Source organism: Lichenostomus cassidix, chromosome 5 (genome assembly GCF_008360975.1).
Source record: "Lichenostomus cassidix isolate B80296 chromosome 5, HeHo_3.0, whole genome shotgun sequence".
Taxonomy (NCBI): domain Eukaryota; kingdom Metazoa; phylum Chordata; class Aves; order Passeriformes; family Meliphagidae; genus Lichenostomus; species Lichenostomus cassidix.
In genome coordinates this window covers 56,916,706-56,942,075 of record NC_139486.1, presented here as the reverse complement: position 1 = coordinate 56,942,075, position 25,370 = coordinate 56,916,706, and the positions used below count along the sequence as shown (strand labels likewise).

The 25,370-nt window shown below is 40.4% G+C and overlaps 1 protein-coding gene across 3 annotated transcripts in view; it reads right to left on the bottom strand.

Annotated features, from left to right (window-relative positions):
- Window positions 1-25,370, bottom strand: part of NAV2 (neuron navigator 2) — a 194,214-nt gene that overhangs the window by 54,420 nt on the left and 114,424 nt on the right. For all 3 annotated transcript variants that reach the window (XM_085063238.1, XM_085063239.1, XM_085063241.1), the window contains one exon: window positions 22,720-22,842. In XM_085063238.1, coding sequence (XP_084919364.1) covers window positions 22,720-22,842 — 123 coding nt within the window. The remainder of the gene's footprint in view (window positions 1-22,719; window positions 22,843-25,370) is intronic.

The window sequence follows — 25,370 nt, the reverse complement described above, 5'->3', positions numbered from 1 at the left end:
ACATCATCAAAACACGGTTAAACACCGAGAATAATAGGATTCTTCTGGCTAAATTCTTACAGGACTGACGTAAGGAAAATACAGAAGGAAAGGAATGAAGGGCAGTTTAGAAACAAAACTATGCAAGGGGCATTTAAATTCCCTGTGGCTGAGTGTGCATTTGAAAGACTCAAGGGGCTGGACCCACCTGCCCAATGGCCCTTTGTCCCCTGGCCCAGGGTCACCCATTCCCCCACAAATGGCCAACTGGGACCACTGAATCCTCACCCAGGAAGAGGTGGATAATGAACCTTCTGCAAAACCTCCTGCATCTGGCAGGTAGAATATAGCTCCTTTGCTTCCCATCTTCTTTTAATCCATCCTAATGCTGGGACTCCACCACTGACACCAGTGCAGATCTTTTAGGGCTGCAGCTGTTACCCCAAGCAAGAAACAGGCAGCCACAGAATGAACATATGAGGCACATGCATGAAGACTCAGAGCAATTCCCAGTCCCTATTCTGCTTTTCCCTACTCAGAACACCCTGCAAAGCTTCTATACAAACTGATCAAGGGAAAAACCTGTGCCCAGCAAAACTGATTTCACACAAGAACTGCTCCTGTTTCACAGCAGCATCAGCTGCAGCTGAGCACATGGAGACAAAGATAATGCACACAGTCCTCCCATCAGAAAAAAAAAAGGAGGAGAACAACAGAAATTGTCTTTCTGAACGCATGACAGCCTGCTGAAATACGCCTTAAAATAAAAGCTGAACTTGGCAATAAAAAAAGTGTTAATTTGATCACAGGGCGCAGCACAGTCCCTCAGGAAGCCAAACCATTGAAAAACAACAGTTGTTATCACACCAGTGATTACAGAACAAACAGACACATAATCAAGTGTGTCTTGATTATATTTTTATTCTTTGTAAAATGGAGCTGGGTGGAAGATGTCAGCTAGTAAAACTGAACGCAGATTTTCTCCTAGCAGAACTGCAACATTTTAAATAGTACCAATAACTCCTGGTTCATGTGAGCTTTTAAAATCAGGCTTATTTGAAGGGAACTACAAAACGGAAAAGGGTCTTACAGCCTTACTCAGACAAATCAGGAAGCCACCAGAAATTTGTACAGGAGTGAGAGTAAGAACTGGATATTATGTACTAAAAAGCAAGTGCACTCTGGGCTGGGATCTGGCCTGAAAGAGACTCACACACGCCTTTGTTTCCCTGCAGAGTGAGCTCATTCCCAGAGAGGTTCCTCCTTTGCACAGAAAACAGACTTACAGTGCTAAAATATAACAAAGCCCCACAGTTTTCTGAGGCTAAAAGCCTGCAACACCAGTGGAAAGATAGCCAGCTAGATTGCAACCTTGGAGTATCAATAAACCTCACAGAATCACGAAATGAAGCCAGAAAAAGCAAACACAGTAATAGCTGTCAGTTCTCTCATAGGAAACTTTCTATCGTGTTATTCAAATATTTGCAATCTCTTAAAAATATATTGATTTCATGCAGCATACAGCGATTGAAAGGGAACAGTGCAGGGAGAAAGCTGCTCAGATTTATCCATCATCCAATGTGTTTCCACTGCTGCCAGTATTTGCAAAGCTAAACCTCCTTACTCAAAAGTGTAACAAAACACACTCCCATGCTTTCAAAAGTGTAGAAAATCTCTTACCTTGCAATATTCCCTGGCCAAAGCACTTCTCCACCTTGCTGCCCATGAAGAATTCCAGGAAAGGGGCTCAGATTTATTTTGCAGGTTGATACCTTCATTAGGCTACCATCCAATACCCCCCCTAAATAAACCAGCCTGTAACTTGACTATCTAGGAAGAGACTTGGAAAAAAAAGTTGGAGCAAGATTGTTTTCCAGCAGAGCCCTCCACATTCAGCAGCTCTGAGAGACACTGGAAAGCAAAGCCTAGCTAGAAGGTGATCATCAGAAACTTCCCCTGGAAAGAAATCTGATCCCTCAACAAAATTAACCTCTGAAGTGCTGAAAAAGCGAGAGGTCAAGACTTTCTGCTGGGACTAGGTCATCTGTGAAAGCTGGGAGCTGATGGCAGACTGCTGCCTCCACACCAGGTACCTAAAACCTCCTGTAGCAACCCTGCCCTTGCAGGTACTAAATGCCACTATGGGATCTCAGCTGAAAGACTGCAATCCCTGGAAGCATTTCTCCTGCTCTGCTGGTATAGTGGGGTTCAACAATGTGATTGCTGAAATAAGTATTGTTTGATGCTATGTGAATGTAGCAGGAGACATACCCAAAATGTTTTAATACAAAATATTTGGAATACTGGTAAAATACGCTTCTTTTTTTTTTTTTTGGGGGGGGGCAGGGGGAGGGGGAGGAGTAGGGGTGGAGTAGAAAAACGTTTTCAATAGGAATGCTAATGAAAATAGGAATTTATCCACTGGTATCTCCAGCAAAGACCTCAAGAAACTGAGATATGAGATGCAATATTTATCTGACTCTTCCTTATTTAGCACTGTAAAGTAAGGGGGGGCTTATTACTTCCCTTTATTTCAAATAGAATAGAGATGGGTATTTATAAATATTTGGTAGATAAAAAATTCTGGCGGTTAGCATTTAAAACTCTTCTTTTAGCTTAATATAAATACCTTCTGACAGGATTTTTCCCAGATCTCTGCGTTCTGATGAACATGTGGGATTATATTTTTTTCTAATATGGGAAATTACACCAGCCCTATTTACCCTGAGTGGTATTACTCTGAGGCAGTAATTACCCTGCATGAACAAAACCTGTACACCTCAGAAAACCTGCAAGAGACAGTGCGAACTGGAAACTGCTGACTTAGAGCCCATGTGGATTCATCACTCCTGGAGTCTCCTGTGTGCTGAGGGGCACTGAGCTGGAAATGATAGATGTACCCCAAAAAGAGAAATACAACAAACAGGGGAAAACCATGGCTAGTTTGGCATGGAAGGAAGCACTGGAGCTTGGAGCAGATGACTGTGAGGAGCCAGGGAGGGTCTGAAGAACCAAAGGATTGGCTCCAGGTCACTTGAGCAGAAAGGAATGGGTGGGAGGAGTGCTGTAAGCATGAAGGGTCTGTGGAATATGCAAACCCATTTCCACTGCTACAGGGAGATTTGTTCCCTAAGCAAGAAACTGCATTTCTAATCTAGCTGGGATGGATTTGTGTGGGCAGTGAGATCACCAGCAAGGGAACCCCTTATGGAAAGGAGATGGGAAGCCTTCAGGATGGAGGAAATGGAGAGGACATGATGCTGCTGCCTTAGCCTCACCTCAACAAAATCATTGGTCATTCAGCCCAAAACCAAAAATGAACAGTAAGAAAGAGCAGTCAGAAGCCAACTATACCCATATAATTATTTCCTCAGCTTGAGCACCCTTGTCTTAACAAAAACCACCTTTTAGCATAGCACTGTAATGCTGGTTGAAAGAGTTAAAATGCAAGAATTCAAAGGTTATAAAACGAAGACTTTGTGGAGATATTCTGCTGCCAAAACCTTCAAATAAATGAGTCTCAGTCTGAGCTTGCCTTCTTACGCTGGAGTCTGTATTTTAGTGGCTACTGTGTAACTATGGCAACACAGAGGACGGGTAATTTAGAGGCTGGTGGATGTGACAACTTGCAATTTAAAACAATGCTAATAATGAAAGCGGTTTGGGAAAAGCATCATTTAACCCAAACGTTTGTGGTTTAAAATTTTAAAAAGCCAGTTCACTTAATTTGAAAATTTTTCAGATTTTTTTTTTTTTCAGCTGGATGATTACCTATACTATGTTAGTCTGCTGATAAAAAAAAAAGTATGAAACATGACTCTCGTGCTTTTTGGTCTGTCTGCACCCTCAAGTGCAGCCAACCCACCCCCACTTAGTGATATTTACACGAAAAAATGCAAAGCTGCTGATGTCACTATCTTTGCTGAAGATTAGACAAGAATCACATGGCTTTTTTAAAAGAAAGCTATGTATTATCCATAGGAAAAGACACGGGAAAGATCCTTATGGATTATTATTACTCCTTTTTTTGCCTCTGGTGTGTTTTAACTGCCATCCTTTATCCAAAAAATGCTGCAAACTGCTTCTCATTCCTTATTTTAATAGCAGAACAGTGACTAGAGATAACTCACAGATATGACAGATACTTAAAAGAATCACAACTGCAATAGTAAAGCTTTCTTTTCTTCCCTAACACCCTTCCTGTCTTCCTCCAAATAGCTCTCACATGTGATGTTTCTCAATTATCTGCTCATGCAGTTGTATAGGAAATAAGTGACTGACCCACAGCTAATGGTAAGTAACAACAGCCAGAATTATTCCAGTTAAAAAAAAATAAAAATCTGAAATTGTAACCTAAGGGAAAGAAAGAAAGAAGAACCAGGACACTCCATCTGCTGAATCACCAGCTCCAAATAAAGCCAAATTCACAAGAGTAAGGCACAGCACTCCCACCCATCTCCAGCCCCATTGTCCTTCCCCTCCCTGGCAGCCCTTCCACTGGGAAGGAGGGACTTTGCAACATAATACCCATAACGCCAAACAGAGAGGGATATTTCCAGATGAATTTTACATGTAGCAATAATCACAGTTTTATGGGTCAGGAAGTTCAGCAGATTAGTGTATTATGGCTGCAGTGTACAAAAGGGTTTGTGTTAGAAGCTTCACATAGCAATGGGGTGAGATAAGCTGTGAGCAGCTTTACATTAAGTTCTTTTATGGTAGTTCAAGTTGGGGAGAAGTAAAGAGACCCCAAGTATTAATTTACCTAAAGAACAGCTGCTTAGAAAAGGCTGCAAAGTGTCCTGATACTCAGTGTCATAAAATCACTGCACCTCCAACTCCTTCCCCCACAGCCCTGTGCTATTCCCATTAACCTCAGGCATGGCTGGGATCCTGCTCTGAGCTGAACTAAAGCTGGGTGCAGCACAAAAAAAACTTACCAAAAAAATTTATTTGCAAAGGCCTAAACCCACAATTACAGGTTTGCCTTCTAGGTTGAGGCAGCTCAAATCTTGCTGCATTTCAAACACCCCATTGGAGAACACTGAAATGCCTGGAAATTGTGGGTTTGCTGCAATATATTAGTTTCCTTTTGATTTTTGTTTCTCAGAAGCTGAGATATATCAGTTAGGACCTTATAAAATGTCTGCATTTGATAACTGAATTGATAATAAAAGTAACACCAGCAGCATAGGCTGTAAAGACATCCCACTTCAGAGTCTTTGGAAGTTGCTGGATAATGTGTGGCATGAAGCATCTGCCACATCTCACCCTGGATGAGACCCCATTACCACTGGGGAAACCAGTGTCTTAATAAAATTACTGCTGAGGTTGTTTTAAGACTTCTTTTTCATATCTTTCCTCCTAAAGGACACTAAGATTATTTAAATGAGGAAAAAAAAATATTTGTAACCCCGAAACATATTCTGAACAGACTCAACCACGCTTTTGAACACACTTCTGTCCTTTGAACTTGAGCACATGGAACAAAAATACACCTTTTTATAATACTTTCATTGATTTTCTGCACAAGAAAATAAAAGCAAGACTACAGCAGCAGTGCTGCACTATTACAACTCTTACACACGATACTAAAGGGGTAAAATTCTATGTATCAACCTAAACAATTGATGCTTGTGTTGAAGTAGATGTAAAAAAACCCAAAACCAAACAAAGAAGCCCCAACTTGTTGAACTCATGTATAATTGTTAACCCTGGGAAGGTAATTCTAGCTAAAACCAGAGGAATACTGGAAGCAACATATGAACACATGAAGTGCAGAATACTTTAGGATTTTGCTCAAATCACTCAGATGGTATCACAGCTGAAGAAGGTAAGTAAAAGAAGAAAGTAAAAAGGAACCACCATCTGTGTGTGTTACACTTGGCTATGTACTGTAATGCACAGGAACTGGGCAAGGAGAGGTTTAGGGAACGGTGATTCTGACCCCAAAAAGACTGAATTTGACCAGAAAAGTCAAACACAGGATAAGATTAATAATCATTGCATAATATGAGACAGACTTAGCATCCACCTCCAAGGAACTGCATTTCACTGAGCAACCAATAAGGAATGCCACAGCTACCTTGGACAAGGTGAGATGCATGTGTGATGGAGAAGAAAAGACTGTTTGTGTGTGTGTGTAATGTATGATTAGAAATGACTTTATAACACATTAACAGGTACTTCAAAGACTGTTTAAAAAATGCCAGTAATGTCAAAAAATGTCAATGAGGCACACTTTTCACCATGCCCACTTCAAATGAATAAGCACATCAGAGCGAATAAACGCAAATGGCTACTTTCTAGAAAGAAAAAAAGGCAGGGAACTGGAGAAAATCCAATAAAAATGGGGAATGCTGAACAGCAATGTAGCTTGCACATTCTTATCAGAGAGGAATTCCAAATGAATGCTTAATCCAGGAGTTATACTTGGATGATCCAAAATGTTTCTATATTCAAACACATTACCAAGTCTCAAGCTCCTTGAGTAAGACATATTATCAACATATGAACTATATAAACATGTATTTGTTTTTGTATCTATGATTCCTATGCTAATTTTTCCAGATACAGCAAATAAACCCAACTAAAAATGTATAGGACAAATAGCCCCTTAGTAAGAACAGTCAATATAAAATAGTAAAAAAACTCTGATCTTAAAATGCAGTTAATGTGGTGAAACAAAAGGATGATGTATCATTCCCAGTGCTTTAAATGCAGTTTTCTTTGCCTCCTTCTCCAAACTATAAAAATCACTCCTCTTCCCAAAGAACATAACACTGCCAAGCAAGATTTTCACACACATGCCATTGACTAAGGATAGAAACGTAATTCTTCCACTCTAGACTGCTGAATAGAGTAACAGGAACTGCTACAATGTTGTAAGACTTTATTGTCTCCTGCAACCATTAAGATTTTCAGCTTGATCCCCAGCAAATGGAATTATAAACACAGTGCAGCTGGCATGGATTCTTGCTTCTCAGGACTCTGAAATAATGCTTTGGGGTGAATCTATGACAGATGTCCATATATCATTTACAGTTTGTTTTCTGAGCTAACATCATGTCTGTGTCAATGAGCAATATAGTGGGGAACAGAAACAGATATGAAAGAACCACACCAACCACAATTCAGGAACAACAGTGATGTAGAGAACAGCTCAGAAAGAGAGAAAATTTGAATTACAGGATCTGCTTTGGTCAGCAGGCACAGGGCACTATGTCAGAGGATGCAATCAGGCCCAAGAAGGATATGCCAAGTGTGATATCTACAAAACTATGCTTAGAAATTTCTGGTTGAACAAACAGCCCTACAAGAGACTGCAGCATGGTTTTGAGAAGTCCTATAAAACTGGATTTGACCTCCCCTCCCACACATCCCCAATAAAACACTAAAATCATCACTGTTTAATCAGTAGCAGTCATTAACCATGTCGTGGCACCCACTGTAAAACCACTGCTGCCATCCACATGTATCTTGTTCAGTTATGATCAATAGAGTTTACCCATCTTAATTGCTCCAGCCTCCCCCTAATTAGAGCTATCTCTGCATTTATAGTTGTTTACTGTTGCTGTGGCTGTTGTAAAGCTCATACATCCCACCAGAAAAGTAAACTCATTTATTCTAATGAAAATAGAGCTACTAAATCAAGCTAGCATCATTATAGGGTTGGCAAATCCTCTGTATCACTGAGCCTATAAACATTCAAACCACATAAACACTTCAACTGAGTAATCAGCAAAGAACAAAGACAGAAACTCTCAACTTCAACAAAATGTAGTTTTCCTTCTGTTTTTTTCTAATAAAACAAAGGGATCTACTCCATCCATATAACACAAGGATGTTCCAAAATCTGTAGCCAAGCCAAAAGACATCTCTTTCTCAGGTTACCTTGCAAAATATTTCCATTATTTTGGATGTGCTTTCCTCTGTGAATTGGTTTTTGCCTATTTTTATTGGTACTGTCCATCAAATAGACTGACTTGCCATTTCCAAATTCACATAATGCTATATAGAATTTTGGACATTGCCCCTCCCTGCCACTGTTATCTACACCTAGTTATGAAAACTAAGGGTTTTTTTTAGATTTATAATCTTCCCAGCACAAAATTAACTGAATCAAACCACTTACCTACAAGATAACAGCTCTAACTAGTGCATACTTTTAAACAAAAGTTTCTCCTAGGGCTCAGGTATTATTTAAAATGCTGGCAACCCTTACAGACTCATTGCTCTAGAAATAGAATACAAATTCTTAATCAAGCAGAAAAAAACCCCAAGCGTGTCTTAGATAAACCACTAAATTTAAACTAACATTGAAAAATTGCAGCTGATCAGAGGTGTGTCCTCCATGAAACTCCTTATCTCATAAACACCTGTGGCAATCACAGCTTGCCCAGGTGAACTCCTGACCTCCACTAAGCCCTAATAAAACTGTAGCTGAAAATCACCTGAGAGTGGTCCTGCAGATAAGTGTGTGGCAGCTGCATTTCAGAGCACTACCATCAGCCTCACAGAGGCTGGACTGGAGAAAAATCCAGCTGCTGGACTTGCTTTTTAGCAAAAGGTCAACTTTTTAGCTACTCCACCAGTTCCACTGCTTAAAGACTACTTCCATACAGAGAAAACACTCTTCTTGCAAACATAACAATGAAACCTTCTGCTTTCATTTGACCAGAGGGTAGACACATCTAGACTCTGCAGTGGGACGTGGGAACACTGATGGCAAAAATAACTGAATATTGACCTGGCAAGCTCCTGCTTGTAACAGTAGTTTTCTTTTGAAACTGAATTACTAATTCCAAACGCCTGTGCCTTGCAGGGCCCAGATTATCTGATGCCTGACACTGTTATCTGATACCTGAAAATTTAACCTGGTAATGAACTTTTAAATTATATTCTTACCGTTTCCTAGCAGGTACATATTTCTATCATATACTTTATGAACTCTGTTAACTATTTAGTCTGGAATGCCATAGAACCATATAAGCATTTTTTTCAGGGAGTAACTCTGCCCACATTATCCCACCTCTCCACACAGCCAGGCCCCCCCTGTTTGTCCTCCCCTCAATTCAGAACAAAACTAAATCCTGTGCTCTAGTAAAAGGTACAGCGATGTTCACAAGCATGCACCTAGTAATTAATCAGCAAGGGGTTAATTATTATCATGCTACCTTTTGTTTCATTTTATTTTCATTACAATCAGGTGCAAGGACAGATGTTGTCAGGGCCAGAAGTGACACTAATCCTGTGCTTCTTCCACAATTGCCCCTGGTATTCGAGGTTATCTCAGGGCTATCTGGCTCTTTATTCTATCAGCGATTTCTTTGCACGTGAAAACTTTGCAATATTCATTACCACTCTGCATCATTTTACACATGAAAATGCTGAAGACAAGACGTAAGACATGCATTACTGGCTATATGCACAGTGCAATTAACATGTATATGATCTGTATGCAAATCATGTTATTGGAAACAGCGACTATTAGCATAACAAGCGCTTATTATTTATTGAGATGCAACTCGAGCAGGCATCCTGCTGGGGTCTGACATCCTCCGCCGAAAAAGCACCATCTTTTCTTTCTTCACTTACACGTTCGTCTCTCCTCTTGCTGATTAGCAGCACAGCAAACAGGGAGACTCCCTTCTGTGCCTTTGTTTCGAGGGGGGAAGAAGTCTGGTGTGTTTAATTGTGTGTTTAATTTTAACTGCAGCTGATGCAGTTCAAAGCTCCCCTCCCGCCCCGGCGGCTGAACCGCACGCTGCCCGAACCGTGCGAGCGACTTCACCCACTTTATCTCTCTAATTCTCAACTGATAACAAGTTTAAAGTAGCTAGGCTTCTTTCTGTGTCCAACACCCCCCCGCACACCCCCTTTTTTTTTTTTTTTTAAGGAATAAAACGTGAGAAAACAAAAGCTCCGCTGTGCAAAGCCATAAACCTTTCCAATGTCATGCCTATCCCTCCTATCCTACTTCAGAAGAATTTAACCTTTTGATCGTGCCGGGCATGAAATGCAACAGAAAAACACAATTTTACTATTTTTCAGCAGGTGAGCAAGGCTTGCTTGCTAGAGGAGTTCATCAGCCCTGCCTGCGGAGAGCTCTGGATCACTGATGCTGGCACTGCTTCCCTGCTCCACTCCCCACCCTGCAGAAATCCTGGGGCTCTGCACGACTCCTTAACCTTTCCTAGCATTTCTGTGAGAGCAAAAACTTGCAGAGCTGTTCCTTGCCTGTAATCCATTCCCCAGCCCTGCTGGGTTTGTTCTCTCCGAGGATACACCCACTGCTTTGGAGATGGCTGTGTTACAGTAATGAACTAATTAGCAGGGGGAATGAGTTCAATTATTTATCACTTTGCCAAAACTGAGCTGTTTGGACCGAAATTTTCCAAGCTGCATGCCAACCTAAGGATGGGCTTTGGTCTCGGTTAACAGCAGCACAACAATTCCTGGGTATCATTAGGAAATAAGATACAATAGTAAAATACAATACAATCTTACAGATTTACAATAGTAAACTAGTGAGTTGTATTGATCTTCCCTAAAAAAACTCCCTCAGTCTGTCTTCATCAGAGACACCTTTACACCACAGTGGTGGCACAAAAGCAGCTGAGAAGCAGTGACTGGAATCCTGTCAGAAATTCATTTCGTTAAGAAGAGGCATTAGGGCTCTGTCTTCCCCCCTCTGCTTTGGTAAGCTTTAGCAAAAAGTCTCCAGCTGCCAGTTCTGCTACTGCTACAGGAAACATCTCTGCTTTAGAGATGTTTGGAATTCTTTCATTAAATATCATTAAATATCCTGTGGGCTTATAAAAAAATGTAACTTCACAACACTAAGACAACTCCCTTGGACCCCTTGTTAATTTTCATAGTTAAATCAGCTGGGGGAGATGTGGGAGTTCAAGGACTTCAACCTTAATTCTTTCCATCCCACTTCCTGTCCTGATAGCTCCACAATAGTCAAGAGTCCAATCAACACCTTTCAGTATCTTATGTTGATATTATTTCCAGCAAGTAATTTGGCAGGAGAGACAGGGAGAAACATTCTTACAGAAACAACCCAAACAGAGGAAGCCAAAACAGAGATCCTTGCTCCAGTCAGGCACAGCAGTGACCCGAACTAAACCTTGTACATTATGACCTTAATCACTGCATCACTGCTCTGTAAGGGAAAATCAAGAACAAAAAACAAACACTTATTTTCTGTTTTAGCCACGTGCAGTAATGAAATGAAAATAATTCTAAACCAGCCTCTTGTTTCTCTGTCCTATTTCAACATTGGCAGAGTGTGGCCATCCAGTAAAGGCTGAGCTGTGAAATGGTGTCTCACTTTGCTATCAGAGAATTAAGCTAGGTCTGATAAAGACAGCTCTGTTTCAGTGAATTCCTCTAGAATTAAGGAGTGGTCATTGGATATATTTGTTCAGAGACTTCAATGAACTGAAAGACACAAGGGAAGACAGGATGAAAGGACAAAAGTCAGTAGGTGTATCCTGGCCCCCCAGCCCCTAAATGAAAAAACAGATTAAGTTAGATTAATACACACACTCATATTTAGCATTTTAACAGGCACACCTAAAAAACTATGAGAAAAGTCTTTGCCTTCAAGACGAATAAAGAAATAAACAAAGATTCCTCTGGAAAACCCCTTCTTGGTTATTCCCACCACTTTCCCTCTAATGTGTGGTTGTGCTTTGGTTCAAATAGATTTTTAAAGACACAAAGAACACAGTGCTCAGAGATTAGTCTATAAGACAGTAATTGCCACAGAGGTTTTCCTTCTAAACACTCTGTTTTCCTTGTCTGCCTTGAATCCATTCTACTAAAGTTATAGCTACAGTTCACTACTATTCCTGAAAATATCCAAATAAAGTCTCGTTCTCCTCCCATGATCTCACCCAGACTTGCTTGGCCAAGTCATAAGTTACCTTTGGCTCTCATTTTTTAATTTCTAAAATAATCCCTTGTTCCTAAATTATTTGATAACATACACATTGCCATAAAAAATTCAACCACATCACCATATATTGCAAGCCCCCTCACTTTAAGAGTGTTAAAACCTGGAGGTAAAATCGTAGTCTGATGTCAATAAATCAGAGAAGAATATACCCAAAGTGGGGAGCGACTTGAAGATTCAAACACATTTCATGGGCAAAGTTGGGTAGCAGTAATTTGCTGAGGATGCAGATAGATGTGATGAAAGCACAACCATTGTTTGGAAAGAGATGGATGGCTGCATGGGAAAGCAAACTGGTGGCACAGAGAGCATAATGGAGGAAAGGTAAAATAACTCCCAGAAAAGAATGGCTTGAATTGTGCTGGTGGAGGGAGGAGAACATATGGTATGACTCACAGAAAAGAATGATTATTTTATCAGTCACACATTTAGCTCATTACAGCTGATGTCAAGTCAGCCCATAAAAACTTGGTGTGAGAGATGTGAATGTCGCTAAAATCGAGAATTGCTCAGAAGCTACTGCAGCAAGGGACCCAAACTCTAAGTCACATCACAGGAGACACCTCTGATTCTACCCTCTGGGTGTTGGTGTTGGAGGTCAAACCACCAGCATGCTTTGGCCAAAAGGAATAACAAGCAACTTCTTGTTGCTATATGGCATTTTGGCTTTTAACCTCTATTAACAAAGAAACGACTCAGTGGTCAGAGTTAGAAGCCAGCGAAGAATTTCAACAGAAATTAGAGCAGAGAACTCACAGCCTAACTTCAATTTGAAATCACAATCTTCTGATCTCACAAAATTTCTCTCTTCCCTTTCCATGCACATTTAAGACATCAGAAATGTGTAAATGTAGATTTCTTTCCACCACCTGATCCATCTCACAAGTCCTTTGGTTCAGAAATGCTCTCAAAGCACAAATGGATAAATTCTCTACCTAGGAGTAGATAGAGGATACATACACACAGTCCCAAAACACAGTTTCAGTGGAATATAAGGCTTTCCTGGGTGGATGGAACCTCTGTGAACTCAATCTGGCAGAGTATACTCATATTTCTCTCCTACAAGGCTCATGTTGGTGATTCTTCCTTCTCCTTCTCCCTCTTATCTTTTTCCACAGAGATACACAGTTGCCTATAAACACATCTCTAGCCATTTCCTGATATTTCCTTCATCCCTCCTGCATTCAAAACAATTCCACCTTTGCAAGTGCAACATTATGTTTCAGTCATCCCTGAAAATAAAAATTAGGTCTTTGCATAAAAATGCTAATGCAACATGAAACTATGCATGTGCATATCAGATGGTATCAAATGACATGAATGGTTTCAAAGAAATGTTTAAGGCATTAAGTCATGTTATGAAGAGTATTTCTAGCTGCAAGTTTCATAACAACAATAAATCAACCTTGACAATGAACATGAAAGAGGGAATGAAACCTTTTTGAACACTCAAGGTGGTTTGCTCATTTCCCCCAAACCAAAACGAATGAATTAGTTGATATATATGAAAATTAACCTGAACTAACAACATAATCAGAAAAGATAAATTTTAAAGTTAAAATTAGATTAAGAAGATAAAAATGTTACTTGGGGCTGATGAGAGCACATGGTAACTCCACAGTAGCTGCTGAGCTGAGCCTTTGTAAGTTAAGGAACAACAAAAAAATAACATATAGTCAAAAAGAGCTGACCTCAGCCCTTGGACTTTGCTCAGGCTCTAATCAGACTTCCAATGTTTAGCATTTACCCTCTGGCTACTTATTGACCACCTATAGCTGGACACACATAAACACAGCCTCCACCAAAGGGGAGATTGTCCAGGCTCCCTGTGCTAGCCCTGCACACAGGTTTCACACGTTCCAATGCCACTTATGGCAAATTAATTAGCCTCAAATTGCACCAATCAGTTGTCATAAAATTAGGTGTTTTCTTTTTAGTGAGAATATGCAAGAAAACTTCGACTAATAAAAATGAGTTGCACACATTCTCAGTAATACTGCTGTAGCAGCACAATGTAGCTCCAAGTGTTTCCACTGTGGAGTGTGCAATTATGTCTCCTGGCCAAATGTATATTTAACTGCATATACTTAAGCAACATAAGAACATCATGTGAAAGCCTTAATGCTTGTTTATATAATAGCAGAGTGTTTTTAAGCCCCATGGAGCTGCATAACACTGAGCTGTTTTTAAGCCTCAGGATGTTGGAGCTCAATGCAGAAAGATCAGGAGCAAAGTGACCACTTGTTCTGTGGAGTCTCAACGTCACTGTGAATCTTATGAGCTGTCATAAAAAGGTCACAAAGTCACCTTATCACACTGGTGAAAAATCCCTGTGTCATGAGGAAGCTGAGGAACTGAGAAGAGCAGGATGGGATTTACAGATAAGAAGTGTATGGACCTCCAGTATGGAATATCTTGTTGGACACCAAGGAATATGTGACACAAGCAGTAGCTCCAAGAATCCTGGGGCAGCAAAAGTAGACTTATACACTTCTGCCCTTCCCACTCCGCTCCCCAACAGGTAAAATGCAACACAGCAGCTCTACAGAGATGGAATGTCCTTCCACTGGGGACAGACATTCATTCCACATGGTCCATACACTCCATCCTCTGCACTTCTGTCTGTGCACATACATGGGAAATGAGACATTCCCTGCTCTAGGAAAACTCAGTTATAGTTGCTGGGTAAGGGCTGTGGCAGAAGGGGAAAATAGTGCACCTCTTTGTGAAGTGCCATGGAAACAGGGAAGGAACCTGCATTTTCTCTGAAGACATCTTCTGCTTCCACAAGCAGCAGGACAGAGATGCTTCCACTTCCTCTGACATCAATCAGCCCAAAAGTATCCTCCTTACTTCATTAACTCCTAAGACACAGGAGCTGCCATTCAGGACAGTTGAAGGAGATGGCTGTGAAATACACAGCATTTTAAATACGAGCTTAAAGTTGTGGATACCTTAGAGCTTCTTCTGCTACGCTGCAGATGTGGATATTTATTGGATATACCTGGCTAGTGGTACCACACAAATTCAGACATTTTAGTTAGCTGTCCAATTTAGGACTCTCATTCCTCTGTACAGGCAATGGATCAAAGCATCCAGATATCCTGAATTCCACGGAGAGGTCTCTGACAGAAACCTTTCACCCCACCTGCAGTGTTTGAAATCTCTTCACTGGCAGGGACAAAACTGAATAAATGACTGAATATTCAATAAACTTAGCAGAGAAAAAAAAAGAGGAGGTGAAACATTAATCTGCTAAATAGAAAGCTTAGATCCTGGTTATTAACATTAATATTTCTATTTACATGGAAACAAACATTAATAGAATATTGGTATAATCACAAGAGATATAGCTATATAGCAGGAGGTAAAACAAATAAATATTGAAATGTACAATTATGGACAACAAAGATGGACAAAAAAAGATCAAAGGGAGAGTCATTAGGTTTTCCAGTAATGAGATATTTAGTAATAAACACTATATTTGAACAAATCACTGGTCTAGAAATTTGCTTTACAGCCACAATGAGCTTCCATGCTCCTTGAACAGCCCCAAAGTGGGATCCTGCTTGGGGAGCCTGACAGCTGTCTGCTATTAGTTTTATCTATTCAATCTCCAAATCCCAAACTCAGAGGTTACTGGTGTAGGTCAGCTGTGAGACCGTGTTGACTCTCTTGCCATTCGACATGGAAAACCAAACAACAAAGTCTGCTCTATGTCAGCAGGCATATCACATTCTTCGGTTTGTCATGCAAAGCACAAAGACCCTGATACAGTTCAAAATGGTCTTTGTATCTCCAATCTTGTTTATCCTTGGAATACAAGCTTCATTTCCCACATGCCTAAAGTGTTTTGAAAGCCACTTCATACAACAGAAAGCCAGTGCTAATCTCTGGCTACAGAACCAGAAATAGACGTTTTCAGAAGAGCCTCCAAATCAGCACTGAGATCAACTTTATACTCACACACTTAGAGTGGGGGTGTATGAAAGGAAGCATCTCTTCAGGAAAATCTAGTTCCAGTGGTGCACGAGCATGATTTTGCCACCCCTACATGCAAATTATTCAGCTGCTTCAATGAGGCAGTTTTATCTGTTTTCATAGGATCAGTGCCCACGATTCTGGCACCTCCACCTGTCCCCACAGTGCAGCCTTCCAGGGGAAGTGACAAACTCTTCACAGGGGCAAAAAGAAAGTCCTGGCTTGGTCAGGATGAGTTGCTCCCTTGAGGACACCCCTCCCACCCTCCATTAGCTTTGTAGAGAACGTCAGCTCCTGCCTTAACCATTTTAATTAGATGCTACAGGAGAGATGTAAATACCCCCTAAAATATAAAGGAATGCAGAACCAGAATCACAGCTACAAAAGCAAGGGGCATGGCATCAGGGGAAAGGTTTCAAGAGGAAATGCAGCTCCTAAAGCCCAGGCCCACACTATCTCTTACATATGTTTACATGTAATCAAAACAGGCAGTTCTGAAGAGGATTAGAGCTAGAGTGATAACCAAGCACATAAAGATTGCCCAATTTGCTGGCTTTGGAGGGAAGAGCTTGCAACTGCTGGGTGTATAGTTTGGTTCGTCTGTTTTCAGTACTGAGTGGTAGAATTGCACCTTCTCATATGAAGAAGTTCCTGAAAAAGGCTAAGAACTGCTCTCAGCTGCCTTGTCAGCCTATGGAGCTACTAAACCAGGTGTTAGAGAACACCTGAATACCTGAATACGAGAAGAATAGGATAATTCTTGGCTTCTTGAATGAATGGAAAAGGAATTGTCCCATAGGAAAAGTGAATTTAATTTTACAAAAAGTCAGTTAACTAACAGGCACAAAACTGCTCTAACAGCCACCTCCCCAGGCCAATCATCCATCTGTTACTGCAACATGGTGTGGCAATTTGGGGCCTGGAGAGAAATTTTTATACAAAAACAATCTCTGCTGAAAAATTATCTACTTCCTTAAGTCAGCCCCTCCTCAAAACTCCCTGTAGCCTTCAAGCAGCTCCCAGCCTCACTAAGGAGATAGCTGGAATCACACTCTTAGCTGCCATCATGCAATGAGTAAAATTAGGCCAAGCCTGAGAAACAAACAAAACTTTCAAAACTGATGTTCATTCTATCATTCCTCTCTAAATAGAATTGACACTATCACCAAATCCTACATAAGTACTGCCCAGAATACCTCATCTTCTGTACTGGATGTACACCCAAAACAGTGTGTGTGTAAAAAAGAAAAAAAAAAAAAAAAGGAAAAACAAAATTACTGTTTCAGTGGTCACACAAAGCTGAGAAGAACCTGGGTAATCCTGGGGGTCATTTCTGACCTCCTCCTTCACATCTTCATGGGAGCTCTATGAAGCATCTTCAAAACATCAAAAAACATACTAGAGTATGAAAATAACAACTGTGGTGAACACTAAAAACCAAAGCTTCAATAAAGAGACAGCCCTTAGAGCCTGTAATGATCTGCTCCCTCTCCCCAGTTACACAGGTGAAAATCCTCCACCTCTCCCTTTTCTGCAGCACACAAACATCAGATCACGGCTTGCCTTGCTACATCTTCCTCTGCTTTGTAGGTATTGTTTGTCTTTAAGAGTTAGATTTAGAGCAACAGCTCTGCAACTTGTGTTAAGCCATGAAAATTCCTGCTTCTGTTTTAGACCTGAAAAAAAGTTTACAGGAAGTTTCTCATTTTTAGACCATTGAAACAGATCTGTCCACAGACACTGCCTCCCTTGACTAACCCTGCCATGTTTGTATGAAGAGTGACCATTTTTTTCCTTTTGGTAATGCTCATTTCAGCCCCCAGTAATAGCTACTATACCTTTTTTTTCAACTACTATTTGTTGCTTAACTTTGCAATTACTTTATGTAATCTAAAACCACCTTGGATTACAGCTTGTGAAAAGATTCCTTGGAAAAATAAAGGTATATGGTATTGTGATTCTAATCAGCAGATCCCAAGGCCATAAACTTCAAAGAATCTTTGCAATGTGAATTTCCCCTGCTTCTCCGAGTCAGTTTTCAAGATAAATGTGGGATCTTTCAAAGACAGAGAGATGGATATCTACAGGTACCAAGGTACAACCTGCATATTTAGAGGCAGTAGTACTTTTTTCTAATTTAGTGATAAAATCCAAACAGATGGACAAACAGGGCAGAAAACCTGTTAGGCATGAATCATTTCACCAGTCCTGTGACTTTGCTGTTAAGCAACTCTAGATGGGCATTTATACACAAATTGCAGTGACTCACAGCACAGACACAGCTAGCAATGAATGCTCAAAACCACTTTTTATCTATATTATCCTAAAACAATTCCGAGAGTTCAAGTTATTTTTTAAAAATTATGCCTATTTAGTATGCAGGAGCCTTATACAGGGGTGTTCTGCTGTCCCAGCAAGGAAAAGAAATAGGAAAAGTAGAATTTACAAATTATCTGAATCGTAACAACTTAATGCAAGTGCAACTGCCAGGATTTTCTGGAGCTGAAGGAACTGTGAACTGCTGGCATGAAATCTTCCAGGTGGAGCAGAAATAGTGTGGCAGCAGCTTCCTCAGCAGAGCTCTCCTGAGGTCTGTAGGTGACTTCAATGGATAGAGTTACTCCTCCTGACAGAAAAGACATCCTCCCTCTGCAAACTCATTCACACAAAACTCCAGAGGAATCTCCCTGCAAGTCCCTTTCCAGTGAAACTGCACAAACACTTCTGCCAGCACTGCTCAGAGAGCACTGCAGGACGGGGAGATGCTGGGGGGAAGGAGATGATGGGAATTCCACTGCCATTACGAGGCAGGAATATCTATTTCTGGGTATTATTACAACAGTTGGGTCCATCTGAAGTTTAAGATACAACCCAGTCATGTTTGAACAACTTAAGACAAAGACTATCCAGTCTCTGTGTCTACAGGCATCTATTCCAGAACCATATTCTGTTTTTCCCCTTTCCTTATGTATTGTGCTACCACTGCTAAAGCAGTAAAACTCCAGGAATGGCAAGCTGGGGAGTGTTGGGGTAGCTCTGCTACACCTTCATTTAACTTGAGCTTCACTGTTTCAATTAAGAAGAAAACTGAAACCACAGAGTCAGGACTTAAGGCTGTCTTAACCTACCATAAAACTACAAAAATAATTTCTTAACAAAAATGCCCTTTTTCTTTTCCTTATATTATAAATTTTTCCATTGCCTACAATAAAGCAGCACCTAAAGAAAAAGAAAAAAAAAGTAGAATTGATGCAGCTTAAAGGAAATTTGATGCAGCTTCTTAAGCAATACCCATCAGCACCATGACCATAATTCTGCTTTCAGTGGAATCTGCCTTCTCCCAAAAGCAGTGACATCTTCTCTTCCCACTCTTCAAAACAGGCCAATATTTCCCCCAACTTGCTTCAGCTTGCTTTTCAGCCCTTCTGAAGTGTGATCCAAGTTACCCTGATTATGAAGGCAATCCAACAATCTCCCTCCATCACCAAGACCTAACCCATCCTTGCAGTAATCTCGTCACTGTAGCAGGATTCAAGAAATTAAATTGCAGCTAGTGAATTTAAACATACTCCAGACAAAGGGGTTTACTCCACAAATGTGAAATACTGTCTACTACCTGAGCCAAGAGACATATAAATAACCTTAATCTGTTTTTATGAAATGCAAAGTAACAGCAGAATATTACTCCAGCTATTTTTGAAAGCTATAATTTTTCCCATTTGTCCTGCACTCAATGACATTCTTGTTAATAGCAAAGCATGTGTGCTCTGCATGGAATGTCCTCTGGCTTTCTGCTCAGCTCCTGCTTCACTTCCAGTCCTTCTTTCCTGTCCATCTCCTGTCCAGGCTCCACAGCCTCCTCTGGGATTATCCAAAAACCTTTCCAAAAGCAGGAAATACTTCTAAAATGCTACTGACTGCCAGGAAGCAGCTTCAGTCACAAATCTGTCCAAGAGTTAATCTGAATGTAGACTTGTTTTTAACCAAGAGCATCACAAGATTGTTATTGCAGTCACCAGATGTGATCAGGATACAGACACACTCTTGAAGAGCAAACTCAGCCCCTGTTTTTACTGTTTTACCTACAGGCCATCAATGCTGGAGCTGCTGGAAGCACCAAGACAACACAATCCACTATTTGACAAGACAAAGGAAGACTTTTATGCCTTTATGCAAAGCCAGGTAATTCATGCAACCTCAAATAAAACTGTAAAAGGGAAACAATCCAAGTAAATCATGTTCAGATGTAGTTATTTAAGCACTTTATCACTATTTTTTTAAAAGACATTTCCCTAATAGCATTAAGATTACTCTTGACAAGCTCACATTAGGTCTTCTGTGCCAGTCACAAGGATGTGATAAATCAGCACAGGTCTGAATTATCTCCTCTAAATAACAGCTTATACAGGTAAGAAACTACAGAAGATTTATTCAGATTTAACTTATCTATACATATAACAAATGCAAGTTATAGATATGAAGGCAAGGGCAAAATTTACTTTCAGATGGAGCAGCTGCATCTGACAATGTGAAATCAACTTAAATAACCAGATGGCACACACCAGGTCCATACATATATATAGAAAAGATAAAACAACAGGAGATTAATTTCCAACCTTGAAAAAAAATATCACAAACTAAATTTAAAAAATAATCACAAACTAAATTAAAAGGTTATTTTAATGCCTTTTTTGATTTGAAATGCCTTTGTTCTAGGCAAACACAAATTATCTTGAAGTCAAAAAGTAAGCTCAGCTGTGTTGTGCAATGATTCCATTAACCTTGCAATCAAGCATTAAATTCAATTCCCTTGTCTGGAGTTCCCTGCTGCAGGGAAAAATGTACTTTGTAGGGTCTGTGCTATACTTTACCACAGCCAATGAGTAAAAGCCTCACAACTAAACTTCTACAATTAATAACACAAGAAACTAAACAAGTAAGTATATTGCAAAAATTCCTCTGATAACTTTTTAATGGTTAACCTCATGCTCACAGGTACACAGTCTTTCCCACTTGTTCTCCCATGCATTTAATGAACATCTGCTTTGAACAAGTTAAATGTAATCTTACTATGTTTTCTGCATGTACCAATAAAGCAACTCAGCACTCCTGCTCACTGCCTCCACTCACATAATGAAGAAAGCAATTAATTACTACACAGTTTTATTCAACTCCTTTTCCTCATGCTCATTTTCACCCTGGAAAACTGCTGCTCAAACTAAGACTAATTTTTTGCTTAAACAGCACATCATGGTCACCCAGCAAACAAAAAGGAGCTGTTCTTTAACCACTGCTCTGTTATCAGAAACCTCTCATCTTCTGAATAAGGCATTATATTCTAAATAGAAAAAACTAAATCAGAGCAACACATCATCATATCACCAGCTCTGGGACCAAGGGTAATTTTTCTGCCATGCAGAGTCTTTATTGTGTGTATAGTCTGTCCCCTCCACATGAACTGAAAGGATGATTTTCAAAGCTGAAATAACTGACAGCCTAGGGATTGCATTTCAGTGGGTCACAGTCCCATTCTAGGTGGAATATATTTAAGCACACAAATAATCCCTCTTGTCAAATGTTCCTAATTGATGCCTGATGTGTGCTGTCTTCAGGGAAGGAGCTCAGCAAGCAAAAAATGTTGCAAGCACAGAAAATACTGGACAGGGGAATGAACCAATTACAAGAATGTACCACTGGCTCTCCAAAGGCTGTTACTTAAATGATAATCTGCTTTATTTGAGGCCAGTGCTGCATTTAAACAGATGCTTCTGGTCCTGTGGCAATGCTCAGAAGCCACAGCAGCAGAAGAGGATGACACTTGATTCGTGTCCAGCTGCATCACAAGGTGGCAATGCCTTCACCCACAGGACCAGCAGCAAGGGCTTGTTGGGTTTCAAGCTGCAAATTTCAGAGAGGGACACGAGCTCCTGGAAAAATGCAGGCATATTTTACAACTGGCAAGCATATGTTGACCTGTAATTCAAACTGAGCTGGGATTCTCTGAGAGGTTTTAGCTCTTTTGTTTAGATTTGACATCCTGCTCTTTGCTAGCATCGTGATGATGCCAAAGCAGATTTAGTTCTAAATCTGGGCAGATTTAGATTTAGTTTGCTTAGAAAACAAAGCTAGAGTCTCCATCACTTGTATTTCCTTGGTAATACATGCATCACTGTGAAGAAAGCATCAGTCATGTCAAGCTCAGTCAAGTGCATTATGTGCTGGAGATGACTTATCGATAACAAAAAGTGAAAAAACTTTTAGTTCAAAAATTGGTTTGAACCTGTATCTCAAAATTCATGTTTTAAACTTTGAGGCCTCTCATGGATGTAAAAGGATAAAGGTCACTTACTACAACAGTTACACTGACCAGGCTTTGAAAGGGAAAGAAGCAGCTATATACTGACCTCATTACAAGCAACAGTATTTAACCCATTTATCTCAAGTTTACCAGGGTATTTCACTGGGTCCCCTTATGATTGCACTCTTATAAATTATGCATTTCCCCTAATTCTTGATATTTGGTCTTGACTGTTCACACTGCATCACTGGACTTGGGAGAATAAGTGGGCAGGAGAAGAGAATCAGTCTTTAAGTAATGTTTGAAGTAGAAAAGTTTTACATTTTCTTCGGTTGCCTCCCATTTACAGAAACCCAGCAGAGATCCCAGCGAAGCAAACAGGAGGCGTTAAACCACCGTTTCTCCTGACACCTCCATGAAAACACAACCCAAACCACCCAGAGAAATTCCAACCCATGCACTCAGAACCCGAATTAGCAGGGGTGTTGTGTCCTACCTGTCGGCGTCGCCGAGCCCCAGGGCGGTGTTGCGCTGCAGCGTCTCCCGCACTGCGGCCATGCCGTCGGGCAGCCGGTTCAGCCGCCGCGTGTACAGCCCCAGCCCGCCATCTGTCAGGTACCTGCACACACCACAACAAAGGGACACCGTCAGCAAAAACAGAAATAATCTGTTTGTTATCACAGCATCCATTTCCCGCCTTGTATGTTGCGATTTCCCTGCTTTTCAGTCAAGGGTGTTGCACGGAATTAGAAGAAAGGAAGATGGGAGGTTTCTTCTGCCTCTCGTCATTCTCCATTACATCATGCACTCTGTCTCATCAAGAACTGAATTTCAAAAACTTAACTTTCATTAAGGATACCAACATAGAAGTAATTTAGTGTTTGTGAATGCTACCATTAACGATCCCTTCTTGCCCAAAAAATACACAGTTTATACCACCCTGAATTTGTCTGCATGGGCTAAAGCACAATCTCAAAATCTCAAACCTTTTACAAGTTAGCTGCAAAGATCACATTTAATTAATCCCTAGGTTCTGTCAGTAAACAGTGAACATTAAGCATTCTACAACTTAGAGAAATCATTATGAATGAAAAGTTTTTTGCAACCTTGTTTTGGCTCCTACATTCTACTCTGGCTGCAACTGCGACCTTGAGACACCTGCATTTAAAAATTACTATTTACTATTACTATTCTTAGGCATTAAGAAGTGCCAGGTGCACACATGACACTTCATAAATTGCTAAGATAGCACATTTCTTACTTTCTGGTTTAGACAAATGAAAAATTAACCTTAAATGGAACAGAGATGACACATGGTGGGCAATGGCAAGGAGTGAGCCTTATGTTACCATCGTGTAGGTCAACAAGAGCAGCTCTGGCAGCTGAGTAAACACAGCATGAAGGTTTTCACACACCTGAGACTGAAATAACTCCAACAACTCCAGCACTACAATTGCTATTTCCAGCACGCTGCTGGACATGTAACATAACCCATTGAGCTAGGAGCTGACAGCACAGGATCTCCTCAGTCCTTTAGCCACTATCAGCAAGTCAACAGCAGAACACAGAGTAGTATCCTCATACTCAGGACACCTTCCTCTTAAGAAAGCACAGAGCTTTCTCCCTGATGGTGAGACACCCTCACCCACAGCAAGACAGGAGAGATGATCTGATGCTCTGAGCTGCAGCCAGAGATCTCACTGTCCACGTGTGCTTTACCCAAGGCAAATTTGATTACTCCATTTATAAAAACGGGATGGTGAAGAGTTGGGAAGCCTTGCCCAATCTGCTCACTAGCATTGCAGTGCAATGTATAAATCTGTACCAGGAGCAACCCAGGAGTCTCTGTAGAGTCTGACAAAGAGGTTTCCAAGCCCATCAAGTCAGACACAGGAATATTCCCACAGGAATATTCAGCAGATCTGTGGGGATTCTCCAAACTCTCTCAAAGACTGTAAAAAGCACAAGGAGCAGTTGCACTATAACACGTGGAATTTGTCTTAGGTCTGGCATTCCAACTTGTGTTTGACAGTTTATAAATATTTTGTCGTGGAATAATTTTTTTTCCTTAAGCTACTAAAATTAAGGGGAGGAAGAGAAAAGTAGAGCTTAAGACCATATTGTTATACAAACATGCAAAGAGTATTTTGCAAAAACATCTCATGTACATACACTAATTGGTTTACTGCAGCTACTTGTCTGCACATGAAGCAAGTTTCTGTATGAATACTCTTTGCACGTGGGATGGAAAATGCAGCTTTTGGCTCTGCTGTCAGATTTCTGGCATATTGGTCCTTTGATACAAAAGATCTATCTACAGCTGAAATGGATTGTTTTTTATACTTATTACACCGAATATGTGGAAATAAATATAGTACTCTTAACAGTTAGCCATGCTGAAATCAACGCCTTTTCACCAGCATCAGAGTATTTTGTCTTCGTCACAGAAACTCAGCAAGTTAAAAGATTAGAATAACACTGCAGTAGCATCAAACTGAAAATTAAAGTCAGATTTTCATCGGTTTCAAGCACTGATAAATCTTACATGAGCCAACAGAAGCTGGGTGCCTTTGGCAGCTCTGACAACTGGATCACACTTTTCTAACCAAGTCCATGTGAAAAAGCACAGCCATAAACAATGACTTTTACACCCCTAACAACAGGACAAGTTTCTTACATGCCAGAACAACACAGTTCTGGTTGTATTTTGAAACAGGTTTGTGTAATCACAGTTTGAAAGCTTTATATCATTTTTATTTCACGCAATATCCTCTACCCAGGACTATTTAATTCGGAAAAGATGCCAAAACCAATGATGCCTGAAGTCCTGCATGCAACAGTGAGGTGAAGAAGGAGGAAAGGTACTAGCTTCTAAAGTCTGGTGAAAAACACATTTAAAAGAAAAGAAAAAAAGCCAAAATCCTCTTTACTGTCCATTGGTTAGCAGATTGAGGAAGATTAGAAGTTATTAGTGCCACAAGCCTCCAGCCATTGCTTTCTTTTCGTCCCTCTCCACCATTTCAAACTTAAAATTGTCTTGGCTCTAAGAAACTGTCTTGCCCTTATGAATACATTATTATTGCTACAGATTTTTACTTTATTAGAAAGGAGAATATAATGAAGGCACATTTTTCTAAAGAAAATCTT